This window comes from Protomyctophum bolini (genome assembly GCF_963924005.1).
Source record: "Protomyctophum bolini genome assembly, chromosome: 24".
Taxonomy (NCBI): Eukaryota; Metazoa; Chordata; class Actinopteri; order Myctophiformes; family Myctophidae; genus Protomyctophum; species Protomyctophum bolini.
Window position 1 is genome coordinate 27,176,700 of NC_137885.1, and position 24,884 is coordinate 27,201,583.

General features: G+C 42.0%; 1 protein-coding gene across 1 annotated transcript in view; it reads right to left on the minus strand.

The window, feature by feature from the left end:
- Nucleotides 1-13,731, minus strand: part of LOC308311846 (nck-associated protein 5-like) — a gene marked incomplete at its 5' end in the record, with an annotated part of 117,833 nt that extends 104,102 nt beyond the window's left edge. The window contains 4 exons of the mRNA XM_080758621.1: nucleotides 5,841-5,914; nucleotides 9,423-9,713; nucleotides 11,563-11,619; nucleotides 13,299-13,731. Of these exons, the coding sequence (XP_080614747.1) occupies nucleotides 5,841-5,914; nucleotides 9,423-9,713; nucleotides 11,563-11,619; nucleotides 13,299-13,731 (855 nt within the window). The remainder of the gene's footprint in view (nucleotides 1-5,840; nucleotides 5,915-9,422; nucleotides 9,714-11,562; nucleotides 11,620-13,298) is intronic.
- Between the last annotated feature and the right edge of the window lie 11,153 nt (nucleotides 13,732-24,884).

Here is a 24,884-nt window from a genome sequence, read left to right on the forward strand (position 1 = left end):
CTTTGCGTTTTTATATGGCATAATTACAGGGATGTCACCCACCCCCCCCACCCCCACACACACACACACACTCCAATGAGTAATCGCCGCGTTAAAAAGACGAAGTCATAATTGTCCCATCTGTGTACTTGTGACCACTGTGAAACTACACAATAATATGGTACAAGGAACGGACATGAATGCCTCGGGTCACTGGGGTCGGAATGGGGGGGACGAGACGCTCCAGCGGAATGCGAGACCCTTCTCTTTCTCCTCTTGACGGATTGATAGGCTCCATATTCCTGGAGGGGGGGGGGGGGTGTGGGGAACCCAGGGGAGGGGGACGACGGTCGGACCGACACGTCTAGCGAATTCATGGGACGCCGTCTAACCCTTTCAGACCCGAGGACGATGTCAGTCGTTCTTCGATTTTTCAAAAATAGCAGACCTATACAAGCTTAACGACTTGCATACGAGCTTGTATAGGTCTGCTATTTTTCAATAGCTATAAAGCACATCATGTTTCTACTTTCTATGTCAACGACCCCCCCAGAATTATTATATATCTAATTGGCCCGCCACCCCTAATCTGAAAATATGTTGTTCCATGCAGGGAACCCCATGACGCACAGACGCAAAGATTTGAGTTAATTAAAAACGTTCGCTCTGAAAGAATATATATTCAAAGATTTGCGCCATGCACATTTTTTTTTTTTTAGCAGATCTGCTTTTTTTTTTATCAATAGCTAAAGTATAACATGCTTTAAAACACCAAAAAGGGGGTTCCCTCTCCCGCCCAGAATGGGCTAATAAGGGGCTGAAAGAGGCGTTCCTTTCGAACCGTGGTTGCCTGCCTGCTCGATCTCTAGTTTTAGGCCTACAACTACAACACAAGCCTTTGTGGAGTCATTTATCACTGTCGTCCCACTCCTCAATCTAACAACATCAGGGGAGGATAAAGATAAAGCCCCACAATGCCTGCCTGGTGGTATGTCGTTAAAAATCGTCTGCTTCGGGGAGGGAGGGAGGGAAGCGGCATTTCCGAGAAGCATAAGTGCAAAAGCCCCCGGAATTAGCATCTATGTGTGTGTGTGTGTGTGTGTGCGTGCGTGCGTGCGTGCGTGTGTGTGTCTCATCGTGAATTTAGTGCACAACTTCCCTAAGTGTTATAGCCACCACTGTTGACTCCTCGACCCCCCTCTGTAGTATTAAAGGGTATTAAAGGGTACTGGAAATGGACTTGGACTTGCACTGAACTTTTGCACTATTACATTGCACCAGCACTATTGCACTTGGGTTACTGTACAGTATGGATATTATGTGATGCCAGTGGTGAAGGTGAAGGTGAAGCTCTAAACTGAATTTCGTTGTTTCATGTAAGCAATGACAAATAAAGATCTATCTCTATCTCTATATACACATAATATCCTGGTTTATAGCTGACCAGTACAGGTATATACGGTCTGGGACATTAAGAGATGTGTACTCATTGGTCACTGCATGGCTATAAGGCTATACTGACATGCACTTGTTGCTTTGCACTTGCCCTTGACCTGGCCTGAACCAACCGCCCCCGTCTAAACCTCAGTGGCCTCAGTGTTGAAAAAATAATAATTTGAAAACGAAGTTCACTTTCTGTTTTACTGCTCTAAATACGATGACTTAAGGGATATTTTGGTTAATAAGATGCTTCTATATGTGGGGATTTCCTAGATCTAAATGACTATTATGTAAAAATGGAGATATGTTTTGCCAAAAGGGACTTTCGTTGTATAGCAGATTGTATTTGTCAAGCTTGGGAAAGAAGACAGAGTGTACTCTGTATACATCTGAGGTGTAATATAATGAATTGTGTAATGTAAACATGCTGTAAAATGCATAAATTATGTATTGTAAAACATGCTGTAATTGCAAATGTGAAATGGTGTCTTTATAAACCCATGAGGGTTGATAGGCACAAGGTGAGCATGACACGAAATAAATAAACAATCAATCAATGTACCTATAACCACAGCGGTTAAAATAATCACCATCTCCGACGGAACGGAACCCGGCCATTTGAACGCATGCATGCGACCGCTGCAACGTTACTGCAACCATGCAGGAGGAAAAAGGAGCTTTTGAGATAGTTTTCTGTCGCAGAAATATATGCGATCATAATATGGGCACTGCTGGCTGTGTAAAAAGTATGATTAACGCAACAATAACAAACGCATCATCATAATCTCGATGGCGGCACAGCTGCCCCTTTCCGTCCGAATCCCCCTGGGGGTCTCGACAAGTTCATGGGCTTTTTTTTTGGGGGGGGGGAAACGGCCCCACTTGGCGGTGCTTTTGGCCGGGTTATAGAGGGTCCCGACCAAACAAAGACATTTAGGTCACTCTAGCCGAGGCCATCGGGGGTCATCACGTCTCACTCTCCTCATGGGTGTCAAAGAAACACTCCTAAATTGTTTGGGTGTGGGAGTGACGAGGAGGGGGACGGGACGGTCGGGATATAAGGGTCATTCCTTTACACATCGTTTCCTTTATTAGGGGGTCTTTTTCCCTGCGGTGGGCTCAGTAAAAGACCCATGAGGTGGTCTGGTCAACGCCGGTCATCTATAGCCCCACCCCGTCCGACCCCACTCACTCAAACACCCAAACCCCTCGGAAGGATCGAACGTCCATCCTTTCTGTTCACTCAGGGGGGGGGGGAGAGGGGGGGAGGGGGGGAGAGGGGGGGAGGGGGGGAGAGCAGACCGTGTTACAAAAGGGAGGCTGAAGTTTAACCCATTTAGACCCGAGGACGATTCTTATACAAATGCCTTCTAAATCCTGAAAGTTCTGAAAAACCTCATGTTTTCTATGTGTCAGTGCAGGTTCTCAAACATTTTCATGTCAATTAAGGACCCCCCCGGAATTATATCTCCGTTTGGCCGCGGACTCCCCCCATCTGAAAATATGTAGTTCCAACCATGGGAACAAACAAACCCAAAAGAAGCAAAGATTTGAGTTAAAAAACGTTGGCTCTGAAAGAATATATATTAAAAACTTTGCGACACAATTTCCTAGACCTATATACAAGCTCGTAGCACGGCACTCGGTGCCGCGCTATACGAGCTTGTAGATCTGCTATTTTTCAACAGCTAAAGTACAACATTATAATGCTTGAAAAACACCAAAAAGGTGTTCCTGACCGTCCAGAATGGGTTAAAAAATTGTCTCTCTCTTTTTCCCCCCCCGACTAGTGGGACGGACGTGGCATGTTGTCCCTGGAAGACGAGACCCTGGAGAGGGGGGGGGGAGGACAAGGCCATTAGCCCGTTAGGGACGGGAACATGTCCCTTTTGGTGTCCCTTTTTAAGCATTATGTGTTATACTTTAGCTGTTGAAAAAAATAGCTGATCTACAAGCTCGTATAGCGCGGCACTATAGGCTATTTTGTGAAAAATCGTGGGAAAACCGTATATATTCTTTCACAGCGAACACAAACAACATATTTTCAGACGGGAGAGGTCTGAAAATATGGACCCCATATATTTTAGGGACTGTCCTTCATGGGACAGTTTATTGGACTACAGATATAGAAAAAACGGAAAAAGGATTTTCAGAAAACTAGCCAGGATTTAGAAGACGGTGTTGTTGTATAGAATAGAATGTGCAGGTCGCACCAGCGGTCCAAATGGGTTAGATTGGCATCTCCATAAGCTCTCTTCATTCCGTTGTTGTCTGTTATTGTCTGCTCTGCGGCCAATCCCCTCCAACGCTTTATACGGGGACCTCCATGAGAAATGGTATAACAAGACAACTCACCCCGTTTCTGTTTTCCTCCCAGAATTCTTCCCCAGTGAGGGGTTGGTTGGTGGGAGAGGCTGGACAGCAGACGGCTGGATTTTGAATTTCTCTAACTTATACACTTTCATGACAGCAGAACAGCCTAAGTACAAATATAATTTATGAAAAGCTACTACAGTGAAGTCTGTTCACAGAAGTTGTTGTAGGATATGTGGGGATTATCTGACGAGGTACCATTTGAGTGGGCAAAACCTTACATATACTAAATAATACTAAATTGTTTATAGAGTCAATATATAAGTAAAATAATATAGCCTTTCCACAGGAGTATCTTTTTATATTTTTCCAAAAAGAATACAAACAGCCAATAGCATATTACAAAGTTATCCCCCCTCACTGGTGACAATTCCGGGAGGAAAAACGGGAAAGCACCGGGGTGAGTTGTCCAGTATTCATGAGAAATGCCCCCACAGTCAACCAAGCCCTCACTGGGACCCATATGATAGCCCTAAATACCCCCCTAACCCTTTACCCCGCCCCCCTTCCTTCATTGTCTGACACCTCTTAAGTGTTGCCTCCAGCCTCACACAAAAACAAAAGTAGCATTTCTCAAGAGCAACGCACAAAGCTTGTCTCGCGCTCCAAACCAAACAACATTGTTGGGCTGCCTCTGGGGTTGGGAATGGATTGCAGGCAGCTGTTGATATCCAGAAACGCAATAAAACATCTGCCCCCCCCCCCCCCCTCTCCACAAATTATCTTTACCTTCAATCCCCTCTCCAGACCTCCTTATGCCCCCTTTTATCTTTAAAACCATTTAGACCTGACATCGACGTTTAAAAACTGTCCTTCTAATCTAAATCATGACAGTTTTCTGAAATACCTAAACCTCTGAAGGAGGAGAGGACACTTTTAGAGCCTTTTAGTAGGTATACAGAACGACTAACGTTTACCACCTTGCGGTCTTCGTCATGCGTATGCCTATGTTATGTCATGCCTATGTCATGCCTATGTTTCTATGTCAGTGGTGCTAAATATTTCATGTCAAGGACCCCCAGAATTATCTGTATTTGGCCACCAGCCCCCATCTGAACCCCCAGAAGCTAGCTTTTTTTGCAGATCTACAAGCTCGTAGATCCGTACCGCGCTATGAGCTTGTAGATCTGCTATTTTAATAGCTAAAGTTGATGAATTGACAATTGAGTGAATTGAGTGTTGCAGAGGGCATGGGGGCTGAAATTCCGTTAAAAAAAGCTCACTTTTTGGACTAAAACAGCAGATCTACAAGCTCTCAACGGGTCGCAGCGTGATGTGTTGTGACCTTCACTTCAGTGTTCTTTTCGTCGACTACCTTTTTTCACTGACGAAAACTAAATGGAAACTATAAAGCTCTGGTGACAAAAAAAAGACCATATCTAACAACAGATGCAGCCAAACTCTTCATGCATGCTATGATTTTTTCACACATAACCTACTGTTTCACAACCTGGTCACAGACAAATCAGACAACTTTAAAACCCATAGAATCACTTTACAAACAGACATTAAAAACACTGGATCAAAAGCCCAACCGTTACCACCACTGCCATTATGCCATATAGTTAAAAAGTACAATTTATTTAATTTTGACGGCTTTAAACACTTTGCAGATGCCTACCTCATTTTTAAGATCTTAAATGGACTTGCACCTCCACCACTGAAACAGTTCATAGCTCGAACGGACAGTGGTGACAGAACAACAAGGGCAACTACCAGAGCGGACTGTGAAGTGCCAATCAGACGTAGTGTGTTTGGTAAAACAGTCTTCTCTGTCAGAGCCTCCCATCACTGGAACAGTCTCCCTACAGAATTAAGAGAGACCTCCAACTATCTGACCTTCAAATCCAACCTGAAAAGGTGGCTAAAAACAACTCAAATTTGTAATCATGAGTAACTAACTATCAGCACTATTTAGTATGTATCACCGGTGTCATTTCTCACTTCACTTGCCGTTGTTCTGTCCCCTGTACCATGTCGATATGTTCCTGTACTGTATTGTGTTTTTGTATGGACGTAGTGTTGGGTGCTTGCGGGCCTTTTTTTACCTTCGGACGTTGCGCCGCTCCTCCTCCAGCTGCTTGAGGAGTTCCTCGATGCATCTGTTGGCGTCCATGTTTTCCTGGAAAGGAGAGAGGAGAAAAGACCAGTGTGAAACATGGGGGGTTTAATGTGAACACACACATGAGTCGGTGGGGCAGTGGGGCGAACGGTTCTCGAGTGACGTGCATTACAACCGTACACACACACACACACACACACACACGCACGCACGCACGCACGCAGAGACGTGGCGCATTTATAGAAGGATTGTGCATTACATTCACCCTGCATTCACACACACACATTCACACACCGATGGCGGCGGAAACCATGCAAGGCACCAACGTGCACATCAGGAGCAATCAGGGGGTTCAGAGTCTTGCTCAAGGACACTTCGCCACTAACTCTGGGGGAGCCCACAGGGATCGAACTGGCAACCTGTTGTGGTTCCCATCCGGCAGGTAGGCTACGTCGCTGACGATTTGGTTGCCCTATACTCGCATAATATTATTCCACGCAAGTGAACGGGCGGTTTGTTTGGACTACTGTGTTCGCCTCGCATCGCATAACGGCGGCATGTTTTTCTCTTCAACAACAAAAACCATGGGACGGATTTTCAAAGCCGCAAATAAACTATAAAACCACTATAAAACCATCACACTACTGTGTGGAACTATAAAACCATTACACTACTGTGTGGAACTATAAAACCAGTATGAAACCATTACACTACTGTGTGGAACTATAAAACCATTACACTACTGTGTGGAACTATAAAACCAGTATGAAACCATTACACTACTGTGTGGAACTATAAAACCATTACACTACTGTGTGGAACTATAAAACCAGTATAAAACCATTACACTACTGTGTGGAACTATAAAACCATTACACTACTGTGTGGAACTATAAAACCAGTATGAAACCATTACACTACTGTGTGGAACTATAAAACCAGTATAAAACCATTACACTACTGTGTGGAACTATAAAACCAGTATAAAACCATTACACTACTGTGTGGAACTATAAAACCATTACACTACTGTGTGGAACTATAAAACCATTACACTACTGTGTGGAACTATAAAACCATTACACTACTGTGTGGAACTATAAAACCAGTATAAAACCATTACACTACTGTGTGGAACTATAAAACCATTACACTACTGTGTGGAACTATAAAACCAGTATGAAACCATTACACTACTGTGTGGAACTATAAAACCAGTATAAAACCATTACACTACTGTGTGGAACTATAAAACCAGTATAAAACCATTACACTACTGTGTGGAACTATAAAACCATTACACTACTGTGTGGAACTATAAAACCATTACACTACTGTGTGGAACTATAAAACCATTACACTACTGTGTGGAACTATAAAACCAGTATAAAACCATTACACTACTGTGTGGAACTATAAAACCAGTATAAAACCATTACACTACTGTGTGGAACTATAAAACCATTACACTACTGTGTGGAACTATAAAACCAGTATAAAACCATTACACTACTGTGTGGAACTATAAAACCAGCATAAAACCATTACACTACTGTGTGGAACTATAAAACCAGTATAAAACCATTACACTACTGTGTGGAACTATAAAACCAGTATAAAACCATTACACTACTGTGTGGAACTATAAAACCATTACACTACTGTGTGGAACTATAAAACCAGTATAAAACCATTACACTACTGTGTGGAACTATAAAACCACTATAAAACCATTACACTACTGTGTGGAACTATAAAACCACTATAAAACCATTACACTACTGTGTGGAACTATAAAACCAGTATAAAACCATTACACTACTGTGTGGAACTATAAAACCAGTATGAAACCATTACACTACTGTGTGGAACTATAAAACCATTACACTACTGTGTGGAACTATAAAACCAGTATAAAACCATTACACTACTGTGTGGAACTATAAAACCAGTATAAAACCATTACACTACTGTGTGGAACTATAAAACCAGTATAAAACCATTACACTACTGTGTGGAACTATAAAACCAGTATGAAACCATTACACTACTGTGTGGAACTATAAAACCAGTATAAAACCATTACACTACTGTGTGGAACTATAAAACCAGTATAAAACCATTACACTACTGTGTGGAACTATAAAACCAGGTTAAAACCATTACACTACTGTGTGGAACTATAAAACCAGTATAAAACCATTACACTACTGTGTGGAACTATAAAACCAGTATAAACCATTACACTACTGTGTGGAACTATAAAACCAGTATAAAACCATTACACTACTGTGTGGAACTATAAAACCAGTATGAAACCATTACACTACTGTGTGGAACTATAAAACCATTACACTACTGTGTGGAACTATAAAACCAGTATAAAACCATTACACTACTGTGTGGAACTATAAAACCAGTATAAAACCATTACACTACTGTGTGGAACTATAAAACCAGTATAAAACCATTACACTACTGTGTGGAACTATAAAACCATTACACTACTGTTACAAAACCATATGTCTAGGGGTAAAAGGTAATGTAAGATAGGTAGGAGAAACGGAAACCAAGGCCTTAATGCAAGTATTTATTCAGTAGTATAGTGAATAAATATAATAATTAACAATAGTACAAAATAAATGGCTCTTCAACTTCAAATTAATACAAACCGGATCACAAAACAAAACTAAAGTTATTCCTTTCCGAAGGGAAAACTTATCTAAACAAACAACGGTTCAACTTCACAAATTAAAGAACAAAACGAAAACAGTTGGCGACAGTAGTACGACGGATGGGGGAAAGACCTTAGAAGTGTTTCCCCAGCGCTGGGCTGGGCATGAATGGGCTATGTAGTGAGAGAGCCGCGGCCGCTAGCTCGCTCACGTGACCATCAGCCAATCAGGGAGGTTGATCAGACCTCCATGGTCATGGCCAACAGGGTTACCCCAGACACACAGCTAATGACAATCAGTCTGTCTGAAGACCCATTAGTATACTCTGCATGGGAGGAGAGTTAGTCTAATACAGGTTCATAACAACTGCTGCACAGATATAGATATATATATATATTAGAAGACATCTAGGCCTAAGATAATCCACATACATATATATATACTATAACAATATACCACCATATAAATATATATATACTATTAGCAATAAACATATATATATATTTATAATCCAAAATAACACTCATAAATCATAACACTCATAATTAATCATAACCACACACGACCATAGTCGTGACACCCCCCTTCCCGAAAAGAAGTTATATCCCCAAATAACTTCTTCTCAAAGAAGAGAGCACCTTAAACCCGGGAAAGGGCATCCGCAAGGACATTGTCCGTCCCCTTCTTGTGGCGAATTTCCACTTCAAAGTCCTGTAGCATCAAGGACCATCTCATCAGTCTTTGATTTGAATTTTGCATTTGCCTTAGGAACACAAGGGGATTATGGTCAGTATAGACAACAATAGGCAACGGGCTTGAGCCAACATATACCTCGAAAAATTGTAATGCAAGTAACAGGGCGAGAGCTTCCTTCTCAACGGTACTATAGTTACCCTGCGCTGAATTAAATTTCTTTGAATAGTAACAGATGGGATGATCGATATCCTGAAGATCCTCCTGGAGCAGGACAGCACCGGCCCCACAGGCGCTGGCATCCACCTCCAGCTTGAACGGTTTGGTGAAGTCGGGCGCAGCCAGGACTGGAGTGCTGCAGAGGAGAGCCTTGCAGGATTCGAACGCTAACTGACAGGCAGGCGACCAGATAAATACTCTTTTGACGCTAGTCAGCGTAGTCAGCGGCGCAGTGACGGCAGCAAAATTTTTGCAAAACCCCCGGTAGTAACCTGCCATGCCCAAAAACCGGCGGAGCTCACGCCTAGTCCTTGGCACAGGATATTCTAGAATAGCCTGGATTTTTGCATTAATAGCACGTACCTGGCCCTGACCAACCTGCTTCCCAAGATACGTTACGGTCGCACAACCAAATTCACATTTTGACAAATTTAATGTCAGGTTAGCCTCTCCTAACCGCTGAAAAATCTGTCTCAAAGTGTGTATATGCTCAAGCCAAGTATCATTATATGCCACAACATCGTCCAAATAAGTCTCTGTATTGTCCACGCCTCTTAGTACATTATTCATTAATCTTTGAAATGTCGCTGGTGCATTTCTTAAGCCAAATGGCATCACTGTATATTGGTATAAACCGTCTGGTGTCACGAATGCACTGATCTCTGATGCACGGGGTGTCAAAGCCACTTGCCAATAACCCTTTAGCAAATCCAATTTAGTTACAAATTTAGCAGACCCCACCCGATCCACGCAATCCAACATCCTCGGGAGCGGATAACTGTCAGCCTGCGTTATATTGTTAACCTTACGAAAATCTGTACAAAACCGCTGGCTCCCGTCAGCCTTAGGCACCAGCAAGCAGGGACTAGACCACGCACTGCTGCTATGAACAGCCAGCCCGTTCTCTAACAAGTAGTCAACCTCTTTTCGTAGTAAAGCACGCTTGGTTGGATTAACCCGATAGGCATGTTGCTTAATAGGAGGGCAATCCTTCTGTACAATTACATCATGAGAAAGGGCTGATGTGCATGATGGGTTATCTGAAAACAGATTCACATTATTTTCCATCAAATCAATAATGTCTGCTTGCGCCTGGGGACCCAAATGTTTTAAATACCCCGGTAAATCATTCAATATTTCAGAGTTCTGTAGACGTGACCCAGACGAACCTTTTACACGCAGCCCATCACTCTCAGGGGAATAAAGTGACGGTGCTGCTGCAGAAAGTGAGGCGACAACTGCGGGAATAACAGGAGTATCTGACTCGGTGCGAGCCAGATACGGCTTGAGCATATTCACATGACAAACCCTTGTCTTTTTGCGACGATCGGGCGTCAAAATCACATAATCCGTTTCACTTATTTTTTTGTCAATCACATAAGGACCACTGAATCTGGCCTGGAAGGCTGAGCTTTGCAGTGGGAGCAGCACCAACACCCTCTGACCCACAGCAAACACTCTATGCACAGCCTTCCTGTCAAACCATGCCTTCATTTTACCTTGAGCTTTACTCAGAAAGCTGCTAGCCATCTGTCTGGCCTTGTGCAATCGCTCGCGAAACCCCGCAACAAAATCCAATACATTAGTCACCGGCGAGTTTGCGTTGGCTAATAAGCCCTCTCGAAACGCACGCAACGGCCCGCGCACCGTATGGCCAAACACCAGCTCCGCTGGGCTAAACCCCAGCGACTCCTGTACGCTCTCTCTTACTGCCAGCATAAGATAAGGCAAGCCCTCGTCCCAGGCTTTACCAGTTTCGTGACAGTATTTCTTCATCATCGCTTTCAACGTCTGGTGAAACCGCTCAAGCGCGCCCTGGGACTCAGGATGATAAGCGCTAGAGTGTCTGTGTTCTATGCCAAGGGTGGAAGCAACTTGAGCAAATCATTTTGACATGAAATTTGAGCCCTGGTCACTTTGAAGATACCGGCAAAACCCAAAAGTAGAGAAAAAGCTAGAAAGCGCTTTAATAACTGGTCTCACTTTTAGTGTGCGTAATGGGAACGCTTCTGGGTAGCGCGTTGCACTACACATTACAGTAAGAAGGTATTTGTGACCAGATTTTGTGGTCGGTAATGGACCGACACAGTCAATCATGATGTGCTCAAATGGTTCACCCACAGCAGGGATCGGTTTCAACGGCGCGGGCGGAATAGTCTGGTTTGGCTTCCCCGTCATCTGACACACATGACAAGTGCGGCAGAAGTCAGTAACAGACGCATTCAAACCCGGCCAGAAAAAATAGCGTAGGATGCGGTCATAAGTTTTACGAATGCCCAGGTGGCCAGAAATGTTGTCGTGAGCCAGACTGAGAATCTGGGACCGGAAACCCTGAGGTACCACAACCTGACGCACCACATTCCATTTCAAGTCACCGATAGCCGCTGGAAACCATTTACGCACAAGGAGGCCATCCTCTACACTATATGCACTCGGCACAGCAGCATCACCCACTTTGGTAACTGCCTCCCAGCACACAGAGAGAGAGCGATCGTGCTTCTGCGCATGCGCAAATGTTTCCCTATCGATATCAAACCCAAAATCACTTTTAGTAGCCAGCAAGCTTTTCCTAGCCCGCTTACGCGGTGTCTGTGGGGCATCACCCACTGGTCGCTCGGCACACAAGAAAGTGTCACACAACGTAGCCTCGTCATCAAACTTTTTCGATTGTGCGCGAGTCACAGCACAACCCGGAAACACAGTGGGTGGGGCTCCCAGCACAGGCATAGCTACGTTAGCCACAGGCTTTTCAACCACTTCTAGCGACGCAAACACTTTTTCCCCAGCTATGTCGTTGCCAAGAATCATCCCCACACCTTCAATGGGTAAACTTTCACGTAACCCGATCTGCACAAGACCAGAAACAAGTGGAGAGCGTAGGTGGATCATATGCAATGGAGCGCGAGAGGATATCATTTCCACGCCCAAAACCAATGCATCGGAACCACAAAAGGTATTCTCCGCAAATGGCAGTACACTCTGTAAAATAAGGGACTGTGAGGCGCCTGTATCACGCAAAATGGTGATAGGAACGTGCTCATTTTCCTTATCAGACAGAGAGACTGAGCCATGCAAAATAAAGGGATCAAAACACTCCTCTACCTCCGCCCGGACAGCCATAGCTGTCTCGGAAGCAGACCGAGGAATAGTATGCACAAACCCCACACCCTTTGGTTTTTTTGAATACACATTTCCATTTCCATTCTCTTTCTGCTGCTTATGTTGTACTTTAGGGCAACGAGAAACCAAATGGCCCATTTCATGACAGTAAAAGCAAGCACGATTGTCAGGCGCCGCACTTGCGCCCCTCGGTGGACTTTTCGGCTGTGACAATTTGTGCTGTTTTTTCTGCATGTTAAACAGACCCTCCCCGCTACGCACCGGAGAAACACCAGACCGGTGCGTCAGATCATATTCATCGGCCCTCACAGAGGCTTTAGCAATTGAGTTAATCTTCTGTTCCTCAAGATAGACAACAATACGATCTGGGATACATGATTTGAAATCTTCCATCACTATCAGCTCAGTAAGCTGCTCAAAAGTGTGTACGTTGCTCGCGTTGCACCATTTCCTAAACAATGTGGCTTTTTCACGGCCAAATTCCACAAACGTTTGAGTAGAGGATTTTTGAGCGGCCCTATATTTTTGCCTATAATGTTCAGGCACCATTTCGAAACCGCTAAGGATAGCCGCCTTTACGACATCATAACATAGGCTCTCATCCACCGTGAGTGCGCTACAGATATCCTGTGCTCTACCTGTCAACTTACATTGGAGTAGCAAACTCCAGAATTCCCTGGGCCACTTAACAGCACCAGCAATTCGTTCAAAAGCACAAAAGTAGTTATCCAACTCACCCTCCTTGAACGCAGGTACCAATGCGATTTGTTTGCTTATGTCGAACGCTGCCACTCCTCTGGAACCTGGGGATGACCCGTGTTGCTGCTGGGAGGCGGGCGCCCCTGCGGACGCCTCGTCGGGGTAGGTCTGGCCTCGCAGGCGTGCCATGTCGAGCTCATGTCTCTGACGCTGTAGTTTGCACTCCTCGCTCTTCAGCGTTGTTAGTGCTATTTCCAGCTCAAGCTCCCGGAGGCGCAGAACCCCCCCTATGTCCTGAGGACTCCCCCCAGTGCCCCGTGGGTCATCATGTGGGGCCTGAGCAGACGGGTTCCCCGCGGGATCCTCGCCCTGCTCTAACACACCCGTAGTGTCAGACTGATTGGCCCCACTGGAACTCGGTTCTGCGACAATGAGTGATACGTCTCCCCCCTCACTCTCATCTGACAGCATCGTAATGACTCCCTGTGAAAGCAACTGCCGTGAGACAGCTGCGAAAATCGCCTCTTTCTTTTTGGTACCGTGCGGTAAAGGAACGTTAAATTGTTTGGCAATACTGTACAATTCCCAATATGAGCACTGTTGTAGCTCCTCAAGCGACAGGACATCCGTACTAGCACCCTGGTCATCAGAGGCCATACCACCGCAACAAAATCTGTTACTCAAACTGGTGCGAGCAACATACTCACCATTAATACTCCCCAATCCGTCTACCACCAAAAGCAATACTAGCAAAACAAAAAACATAACCAACTGAACAACTGAATCCTTAATTTGTTTTTTGAAACGGACGGGCTCCCAAATATGTTACAAAACCATATGTCTAGGGGTAAAAGGTAATGTAAGATAGGTAGGAGAAACGGAAACCAAGGCCTTAATGCAAGTATTTATTCAGTAGTATAGTGAATAAATATAATAATTAACAATAGTACAAAATAAATGGCTCTTCAACTTCAAATTAATACAAACCGGATCACAAAACAAAACTAAAGTTATTCCTTTCCGAAGGGAAAACTTATCTAAACAAACAACGGTTCAACTTCACAAATTAAAGAACAAAACGAAAACAGTTGGCGACAGTAGTACGACGGATGGGGGAAAGACCTTAGAAGTGTTTCCCCAGCGCTGGGCTGGGCATGAATGGGCTATGTAGTGAGAGAGCCGCGGCCGCTAGCTCGCTCACGTGACCATCAGCCAATCAGGGAGGTTGATCAGACCTCCATGGTCATGGCCAACAGGGTTACCCCAGACACACAGCTGATGACAATCAGTCTGTCTGAAGACCCATTAGTATACTCTGCATGGGAGGAGAGTTAGTCTAATACAGGTTCATAACAACTGCTGCACAGATATAGATATATATATATATTAGAAGACATCTAGGCCTAAGATAATCCACATACATATATATATACTATAACAATATACCACCATATAAATATATATATACTATTAGCAATAAACATATATATATATTTATAATCCAAAATAACACTCATAAATCATAACACTCATAATTAATCATAACCACACACGACCATAGTCGTGACAACTACTGTGTGGAACTATAAAACCATTACACTACTGTGTGGAACTATAAAACCAGTATAAAACCATTACACTACTGTGTGGAACTATAAAACCATTACACTACTGTGTGGAACTATAAAACCAGTATGAAACCATTACACTACTGTGTGGAACTATAAAACCAGTATAAAACCATTACACTACTGTGTGGAACTATAAAACCAGTATAAAACCATTACACTACTGTGTGGAACTATAAAACCAGTATAAAACCATTACACTACTGTGTGGAACTATAAAACCAGTATAAAACCATTACACTACTGTGTGGAACTATAAAACCATTACACTACTGTGTGGAACTATAAAACCATTACACTACTGTGTGGAACTATAAAACCATTACACTACTGTGTGGAACTATAAAACCATTACACTACTGTGTGGAACTATAAAACCAGTATGAAACCATTACACTACTGTGTGGAACTATAAAACCATTACACTACTGTGTGGAACTATAAAACCATTACACTACTGTGTGGAACTATAAAACCAGTATAAAACCATTACACTACTGTGTGGAACTATAAAACCATTACACTACTGTGTGGAACTATAAAACCAGTATAAAACCATTACACTACTGTGTGGAACTATAAAACCAGTATAAAACCATTACACTACTGTGTGGAACTATAAAACCAGTATAAAACCATTACACTACTGTGTGGAACTATAAAACCATTACACTACTGTGTGGAACTATAAAACCAGTATAAAACCATTACACTACTGTGTGGAACTATAAAACCATTACACTACTGTGTGGAACTATAAAACCAGTATAAAACCATTACACTACTGTGTGGAACTATAAAACCAGTATAAAACCATTACACTACTGTGTGGAACTATAAAACCAGTATAAAACCATTACACTACTGTGTGGAACTATAAAACCAGTATAAAACCATTACACTACTGTGTGGAACTATAAAACCAGTATAAAACCATTACACTACTGTGTGGAACTATAAAACCAGTATAAAACCATTACACTACTGTGTGGAACTATAAAACCAGTATAAAACCATTACACTACTGTGTGGAACTATAAAACCATTACACTACTGTGTGGAACTATAAAACCAGTATAAAACCATTACACTACTGTGTGGAACTATAAAACCATTACACTACTGTGTGGAACTATAAAACCATTACACTACTGTGTGGAACTATAAAACCACTATAAAACCATTACACTACTGTGTGGAACTATAAAACCACTATAAAACCATTACACTACTGTGTGGAACTATAAAACCAGTATAAAACCATTACACTACTGTGTGGAACTATAAAACCAGTATAAAACCATTACACTACTGTGTGGAACTATAAAACCAGTATAAAACCATTACACTACTGTGTGGAACTATAAAACCAGTATAAAACCATTACACTACTGTGTGGAACTATAAAACCAGTATAAAACCATTACACTACTGTGTGGAACTATAAAACCACTATAAAACCATTACACTACTGTGTGGAACTATAAAACCACTATAAAACCATTACACTACTGTGTGGAACTATAAAACCAGTATAAAACCATTACACTACTGTGTGGAACTATAAAACCATTACACTACTGTGTGGAACTATAAAACCATTACACTACTGTGTGGAACTATAAAACCAGTATAAAACCATTACACTACTGTGTGGAACTATAAAACCACTATAAAACCATTACACTACTGTGTGGAACTATAAAACCAGGATAAAACCATTACACTACTGTGTGGAACTATAAAACCAGTATAAAACCATTACACTACTGTGTGGAACTATAAAACCAGTATAAAACCATTACACTACTGTGTGGAACTATAAAACCATTACACTACTGTGTGGAACTATAAAACCATTACACTACTGTGTGGAACTATAAAACCAGTATAAAACCATTACACTACTGTGTGGAACTATAAAACCAGTATAAAACCATTACACTACTGTGTGGAACTATAAAACCAGTATAAAACCATTACACTACTGTGTGGAACTATAAAACCAGTATAAAACCATTACACTACTGTGTGGAACTATAAAACCACTATAAAACCATTACACTACTGTGTGGAACTATAAAACCACTATAAAACCATTACACTACTGTGTGGAACTATAAAACCAGTATAAAACCATTACACTACTGTGTGGAACTATAAAACCATTACACTACTGTGTGGAACTATAAAACCATTACACTACTGTGTGGAACTATAAAACCAGTATAAAACCATTACACTACTGTGTGGAACTATAAAACCACTATAAAACCATTACACTACTGTGTGGAACTATAAAACCAGGATAAAACCATTACACTACTGTGTGGAACTATAAAACCAGTATAAAACCATTACACTACTGTGTGGAACTATAAAACCAGTATAAAACCATTACACTACTGTGTGGAACTATAAAACCATTACACTACTGTGTGGAACTATAAAACCAGTATAAAACCATTACACTACTGTGTGGAACTATAAAACCAGTATAAAACCATTACACTACTGTGTGGAACTATAAAACCACTATAAAACCATTACACTACTGTGTGGAACTATAAAACCAGGATAAAACCATTACACTACTGTGTGGAACTATAAAACCAGTATAAAACCATTACACTACTGTGTGGAACTATAAAACCAGTATAAAACCATTACACTACTGTGTGGAACTATAAAACCAGTATAAAACCATTACACTACTGTGTGGAACTATAAAACCATTACACTACTGTGTGGAACTATAAAACCAGTATAAAACCATTACACTACTGTGTGGAACTATAAAACCATTACACTACTGTGTGGAACTATAAAACCAGTATAAAACCATTACACTACTGTGTGGAACTATAAAACCATTACACTACTGTGTGGAACTATAAAACCAGCATAAAACCATTACACTACTGTGTGGAACTATAAAACCAGCATAAAACCATTACACTACTGTGTGGAACTATAAAACCAGCATAAAACCATTACACTACTGTGTGGAAGCGTGTATTTGTTCAGCTTTGTTTCAACACAACGCTCTTATCCAAGAGAACAGCGAGGCAGAAACAGACGTGCTTTTACCCCCCCAAAAAAGGTGTGATTAACGCATTGAGGACGGGAAGTTCTTCCAACACCCTTTTTTGGTGTTTTTAAAAGCATTATATGTTATACTTTTAGCTTTTGAAAAAAGTAGCAGATCTACAAGCGAACTACAGAAGATTCTGTAGTGAAAATGTGTGTAGATTCGTTGAATATATATTCTTTCACGGTGAACATTTTTAACTCAAACATTTGCTTCTGGGGGGGGGGGGGGGGGGGGGTCCCTGGAACAACATATTTTCAGATGGGGGGGGGGGGGGGGGTGGTCGGTCGGCAGCCAATTACATAATGGTGGTCGTTGACATGAAAATGTTTGAGAACGACTGACATAGAAACATAGGGTTTTTCCAGAAAAGTGTCATGATTTAAAATATTTCTTTTTAGGGTCTAAATGGTGTTAGCATTATGTTATGATTTAGCTATTGAAAAAAAAGCAGATCTACAAGCTCTTGTAGGTCTGCTTGTAGGTCTTCTTTTTTTTTTTAATCGAAGAACGACTGACATATAGAAACATAGCTTTCTCAGAAAACTGTCAGGATGTAGAAGAACATTTTTTGAATCTGATCTCAGGTCAGAATGGGTTAATCGGCTCCCTCTCCCCCCCCCCCCCCCCTCTCTCTCTCTCTCTCTCTCTCTCTCAGAGCGTGTAACTCCAGAAGCACCTCTGGGTAACTTCTAACGGCTGCACCAGGAGCCAATGGCCACAGCTGTGTAACGTCAGCTGGGAATAACGTACATGCGCGCTCCTCCGCGGCAGGCATGAGCGAACGAACCGTGCGCTACTGACTTATAACAGCATGGAGAGAGAGAGAGAGAGGGAAAAAATAAATGAGCTCAGACGCACACGGGCGGAATGGAGAAAACAGATGTGGGGGCTTAGTTGGCTTTGGCCTTAATGATTTGCTCCTTAATGGTCTGACTACATAAAACAGAAGGGGGTGAAACCATATGAAATAGGCCACATAGGCCTATAGGTATACACATAGTCCGCCATCTGGCTTCAGCGTAACGCTACAGTTGAAGTATAAACCGTTCGTGACGGGAAACCCCTTTTGGTGTTTTAAAATTGAAAGGATTATATGTTATACTTTTAGCATGTTGAAGAATATAGCAGATCTACAAGCTCATAGTGCCGCGCTGCGAGCTTGTATAGATCTGCTAAAAAATATATATATCGTGAAAAATGTCGCGCAAATCTTTGAATATATTATTCTTTCAGAGTGAACATTTTTATAACTCATATAATTTCTTCTGCAGGGGGGGGTCCCTGGAAAAACATATTTTCAGATGGGGGGGGGGGGGGTGGGGGGGAGGGCGTGTAATTACATATAATTTTTGGGTGTCCTCGACATGAAATTGTTTGAGAAACCACCGATACAGAAACATAGCGGGTTTTTAGAAGACATTTATAGTAGAATCTGGTCTCAGATCAGAACGGGATAAAGCTGCATTAACCCATTCTGAACGGGAACCCCTGATATATATGATATATAATAGCAGATCTACAAGCTCATAGTGCGTGTAGGTCTGCTATTTTTTTTTTAATCGAAGAACGACTGACGTAGAAGACATTTTTAGAATCTGATCTCAGGTCAAAGAATGGAAAACTGTCAGGACGTAGAAGACATTTTTAGAATCTGATCTCAGGTCAGAATGTGTTAATGAACAAGCAGTTCGTTCGTTCGTGGCACCGGCGGTGGTGCCGTCAGGTTTGGAGCGCCGGCCGGCGGTTTGGGACTAATTAATTAGACGGCGGTTATAGCCTGACGGGTCGTGACACATCGTCGTCATCATCATCATCATCATCATCATCGTCGTGGTCTCCTGGGTAAACGTTTATCTCTCTGGGACAGATGCTCTCGCCAATTGATTTCGAGTCTCTCTTCTTCTACGTGCGGCTCATGCATGCGTGCTTTCTTAAGCGTAATTGAATAATGAGGATTCCCCATGGAGAGGTCGCCAGAACGCTATGGGAACCACTGGGGGTCTTTTTTTCCCTGAAAACTATATAGTGTGAATAGACAAAAAAAGAAAATCTTTCTGGAAATGACTTCAACCACTACACGGGCGGATGTCAGAGTTTTCCACTTTTCATTCCATTTTTGTTTTTTTTTCACACTTTTAGAGCATATATCCATTCATGGTCATCATATGGGCATACCTAACAATGGATGCCCCCCAAAAAATTGGTAAAATTCTCATGTATTAGTGTATTTTTATATCAAAGGTCCATAAAAATAAAAATGTAATTACTTTCTTAAACCCATTTTGGACGGGAACCCCATTTGGTGTTGTCATTATGTTATGCTTTAGATATTGAAAAATACCAGATCTACAAGCTCGTAGCGCGCCACCGAGTGGCGCGCTACGAGCTTGTAGGTCTGCTATTTTTGAAAAATCGAAGAGCGACTGACATAGAAACATAGGCTTTTTCAGAAAACTGTCAGGATGTAGAAGGACATTTTTAGAATCTGATCTCAGGTCAGAACGGGTTAAAAGAAAAAAAAAGTGCTGCGTGATGACGTGTAGAGATATACATATCAATAAAAGCCAGTTTGTTGTATGATAGACAGGGCTGTATTTTGCGTGTCTTAAGTACCAGGTCTTATTCCCTAACTTGAGTAAACTAAAGACCTGGAGGCGTGATCAATGCTCTTTGGCCACTCAGAATAGCCAAATGGCATTGATCACGCCTCCAGGTCTTTAGTTTACTCAAGTTAGGGAATAAGACCTGGTACTTAAGACACGCAAAATACAGCCCACAGACTCTTAACCACAAGCTCTTTGGTCTATAACACTGTTGTGTCTTCTCCTCTCTCTCTTCCCATGCAGGGAAGCTGCTCTCCCGCTGTCACTGCTCAGACAATTATCACACTCAATCCAACGTTTGAGACAGACCCTCACAGTCATCCACACTGCCACCAATATGCCCCCAATGAGACGGACCCTCACAGTCCTCCACACTGCCACCAGTATGCCCCCAATGAGACGGACCCTCACAGTCATCCACACTGCCACCAATATGCCACCCCGATGCCAGCCAAACATGGCACCAGTCCAGGAGTCCCATGGTGTTAGTGTTATACCAATCACTGGAACACCGGGTGAACATTAGTGTGTCCAGGCTCCTACATTATTTCAGCCTATACCCCTACATTATTTAACCCATTCTGACCTGAGATCAGATTCATATACGAGGTTTCCACTGGACACACACACTGGTCTGATTAACCCATTCTGACCTGAGATCAGATTCATACGAGGTTTCCACTGGACACACACTGGTCTGATTAACCCATTCTGACCTGAGATCAGATTCTAAAAATGTCAAGTCGTTCTTCGATTCTTCAAAAATAGCAGACCTACAAGCTCGTAATCACGCTATGAGCTTGTAGATCTGCTATTTTTCAATATCTAAAGCATAACATGATGCTGACACCAAAATGGATTCCCGTTCAGAATGGGTTAAAAAGTGAATTACAACAGAAGCCAACAAACAGGGAGATAAGTGCAAAATGACCTTTTCTCCGTCATCTTTCGAGAAGTTTCCGCCGTGACAGTCTTTAGTCACTTGTATAGTCAAACGTTGGCGTTGACAGTGAGATACAGTCTGGTATTTTGGACAGCAACCAAGTGAGGTGTCAGTCAGCGTTTGCTGTGCCAGCCAGCCAGCCAGCCAGCGGTGCCCGCCACGGGGCCATCTGGTCGTCACGGGGTGCCACGCTGCCCCCGTCGAAATGCCAGTCACACGTACAGTTACTATACAGTATCACAGCGCTGAGAAGCTGTTCTATAGAACCAAGCCAACGTTCCCATGCAAGTAAAGCTCAGCTCTGTTTACGGTTAATTGATAATAATTGGAAGCCGCGGCAAATTAACGCGTTGACGTTTCCTCATCTTAAAAAACTAATCCTGACTGATTGTGTTGGACAAGGCAGCTGCAAAGTGTGCATATATAAATTGCTCGCTATATAGTGACGAATATTACAGTATAGCATTTTTCAGGCTATTAGACATCTACATTTTTTTGGTTGTAAACGGTGTAAAAATGGGTTTTCTTTAGCGGTCTATAGGCTTAGATTAGGTGTCGAAACGTTGTTTCGACACCTAATCAGGGAATCATTATAAATCATAGCTTCAAATTGACATATTGGTTGTTCAGTTTGACCCACCAGTTTTGGAGATATGGCTTATAGAGTAAATGTCTTGCAGAGAAACAGCGAGTTGAGAAAACAGGCTTGAAAAGGTTCACTTCTGTGGTCTCTAACATTACACCTATAGCTACATGTTTAAGCATTTATTTCATATTTACATGTCGATTTCAGCTCTGACACTTATTTCAGACATGCTCTAGTTAGTATGTGAAGAGTCTGCCTGTGATATTAACACATTTTGGATTTAAAAAAAAAGTTTTTCTCCTCTGGTGAAAAGCTGGAATTTGCGCGATGGCAGGCTCTCAGTCAAATTTGGCCACAAATATGAATTCCAGACGGAGAAAAAAACCAACATCTAAACTATTTTAAGTTGTTCCAGGTGCAGGTGAGCTAAAACATTTGACACAGTTCTCAAACACGGACGGAACAACAACAAAAATGTCTGCAGCAAAAAAATCTGTCTGTCTCCAAAGGGCCATTATTATAGCAACGCCATCCCATAATGATTATAGGCAGTGTTGTTTTCGTCGACTAAAACTAAGACGAAAAATGTTCGTCGACTACCTTTTTTCACTGACTAAAACTAAATTAAAACTAAATAAAAACGAATCTATGATGACTAAAACTAAGACTAAATATACTGACAATTTCGTCAACAAATAAAAACTAGACGAAAATGTTAATAAGGGACTAGTGGACAAGAGATCCAGTTTTATGCTGGGTTGCATGCTGAACATAGCAGTTGTGAGATTGTATATCTGCTATTTTCAGCATGCAACCAAAGTGTAAAATATGTCATTACAACGACATCAAGGCCTGTCAAAACACATTTTAGACTAAAATCGTATGACATTCAGTCGACTAAAACTACACTAAACACTAGAACATTCCAGGTGACTAAAATGTGACTAAAACTAAGTGAAAACTATTCAAGAGACTGTATGACTAAAACTAAAATATAAATTTGCTGCCAAAAAGAACACTGTGATTATAGAGTCCACACGAACACAAAAGGAGGAATACCCGTATACCTAAAAACCAAAGCCAACATGTCAGGGGGAAATATTTACAGGCCTCACGTTACGTACATCAAATGTGACGCTAAGCTGCCTGACTGGCTGCTGTCATCGCTTAGACCTCTGGTAATGATAGGGCGCTGATATAATCCCCCACACACACACACACATGACGGAATGCCGAGAATGCCAGCCATGCGTTGTTGTCATGTGAAAACTGAAGGGAGGCATTTAAAGTCGGAGATTTAACGCATTCTGGACGGATGAACGGGGGATCGAAGCCCTTTTTGGGGTGTTTTATTTTTTAAGCATTATTATGTGTTTATATACTTTATAGTTTAGCTGTTGATAAATAGCAGATCTACATATTATACGAGCTTGTGTAGATCTGGTATTTTTTTTGTTTGTTGAAAAGTCGTGAAAATGTGTGGCGCGAATCTTTTAATTTATATTCTTTCACAGCGAACTTATTTTTTTTTTAACTCAAATCTTTGCTTCTGGGGGAACAACATATTTTCAGATGGGGGGGTGGGGGGGTCGGCAGCCAAAATACATTATAATTCTAGGACTCATGAAATAGAGAACCACTGACATAGAAACATAGAGGCTTATTGTTTGTTTTTGTGTTATGTGTTGTTTTTATATGTGTTTTGTTTTCTTTAGTCATTCATGATGTTAACGTGTCTTATTGTGATTTATTGTCTTAAACAAAAAAAAAGAAAGAAACTTTTCGGCTTTTTAAGAAAACTGTCAGGATTTCATAGAAGACATGTTGTGTAGAATTGTCCTCCTCAGGCCTGAATGGGTTAAAGCGCGGACTCTCTGCAGCGTACAGTAACCGGCGCACTTATACGTTATATTATAAAGCACCCAGACGGGCATTATGTCTGACGGTTTTACGGGTTGAGTGAAAGCCGCACATTTCCCACGGGGGGCCCCAGGTGGTGCTCACGTGTTACGACGAAGGAGGGGAGAAAAAAAATGGAGAAGAAGAGAAAAAACATTAACCCATTCTGACCTGAGATCAGATTCATACGAGGTTTCCACTGGACACACACTGGTCTGATTAACCCATTCTGACCCCAGATCAGATTCTAAAAATGTTAGTCGTTCTTCGATTTTTCAAAAACAGCAGACCTACAAGCTCATAGCGCGCCACTCGGTGGCGCGCTATGAGCTTGTAGATCTGCTATTTTTCAATAGCTAAAGCATAACGTGATGCTAAAACCAAAATGGGTTCCCGTTCAGAATGGGTTAATCCATTCTGGACGGGAACCCCTTTTTGGTGTTTTAGCTAGAGCATTATTTATGTTATACTTTTATAGCTATGTGGAAAAATAGCAGATCTACAAGCTCGTAGTGCTATTTTTGAAAAATCTTGAAAATGTGCCGCGATTTTCGAATATATATTCTTTCAGAGCAGAACGTTTTTAACTCAAATCTTTGCTTCTGCAGGGCGGGGGTCCCTGGAACAACATATTTTGAGATGGGGGTCCCCCGGGTCAGTGGCCAATTACATTTTGAAAATGTTTGAGCACCACTGATATATAGAAACACGGCGTTTTTCTGAGAAGTGTGAGGATTTAGAAGACATTATTGTAGAATCGTCCTCAGATCTAAATGGGTTAAAAAAGAGAAAAGACCCTCAGGCTCTCAGACATCATCGAAGACATAATTCTTCTCGGATCGCTTTACCTGTGACTGCTGCTGCAACAGTG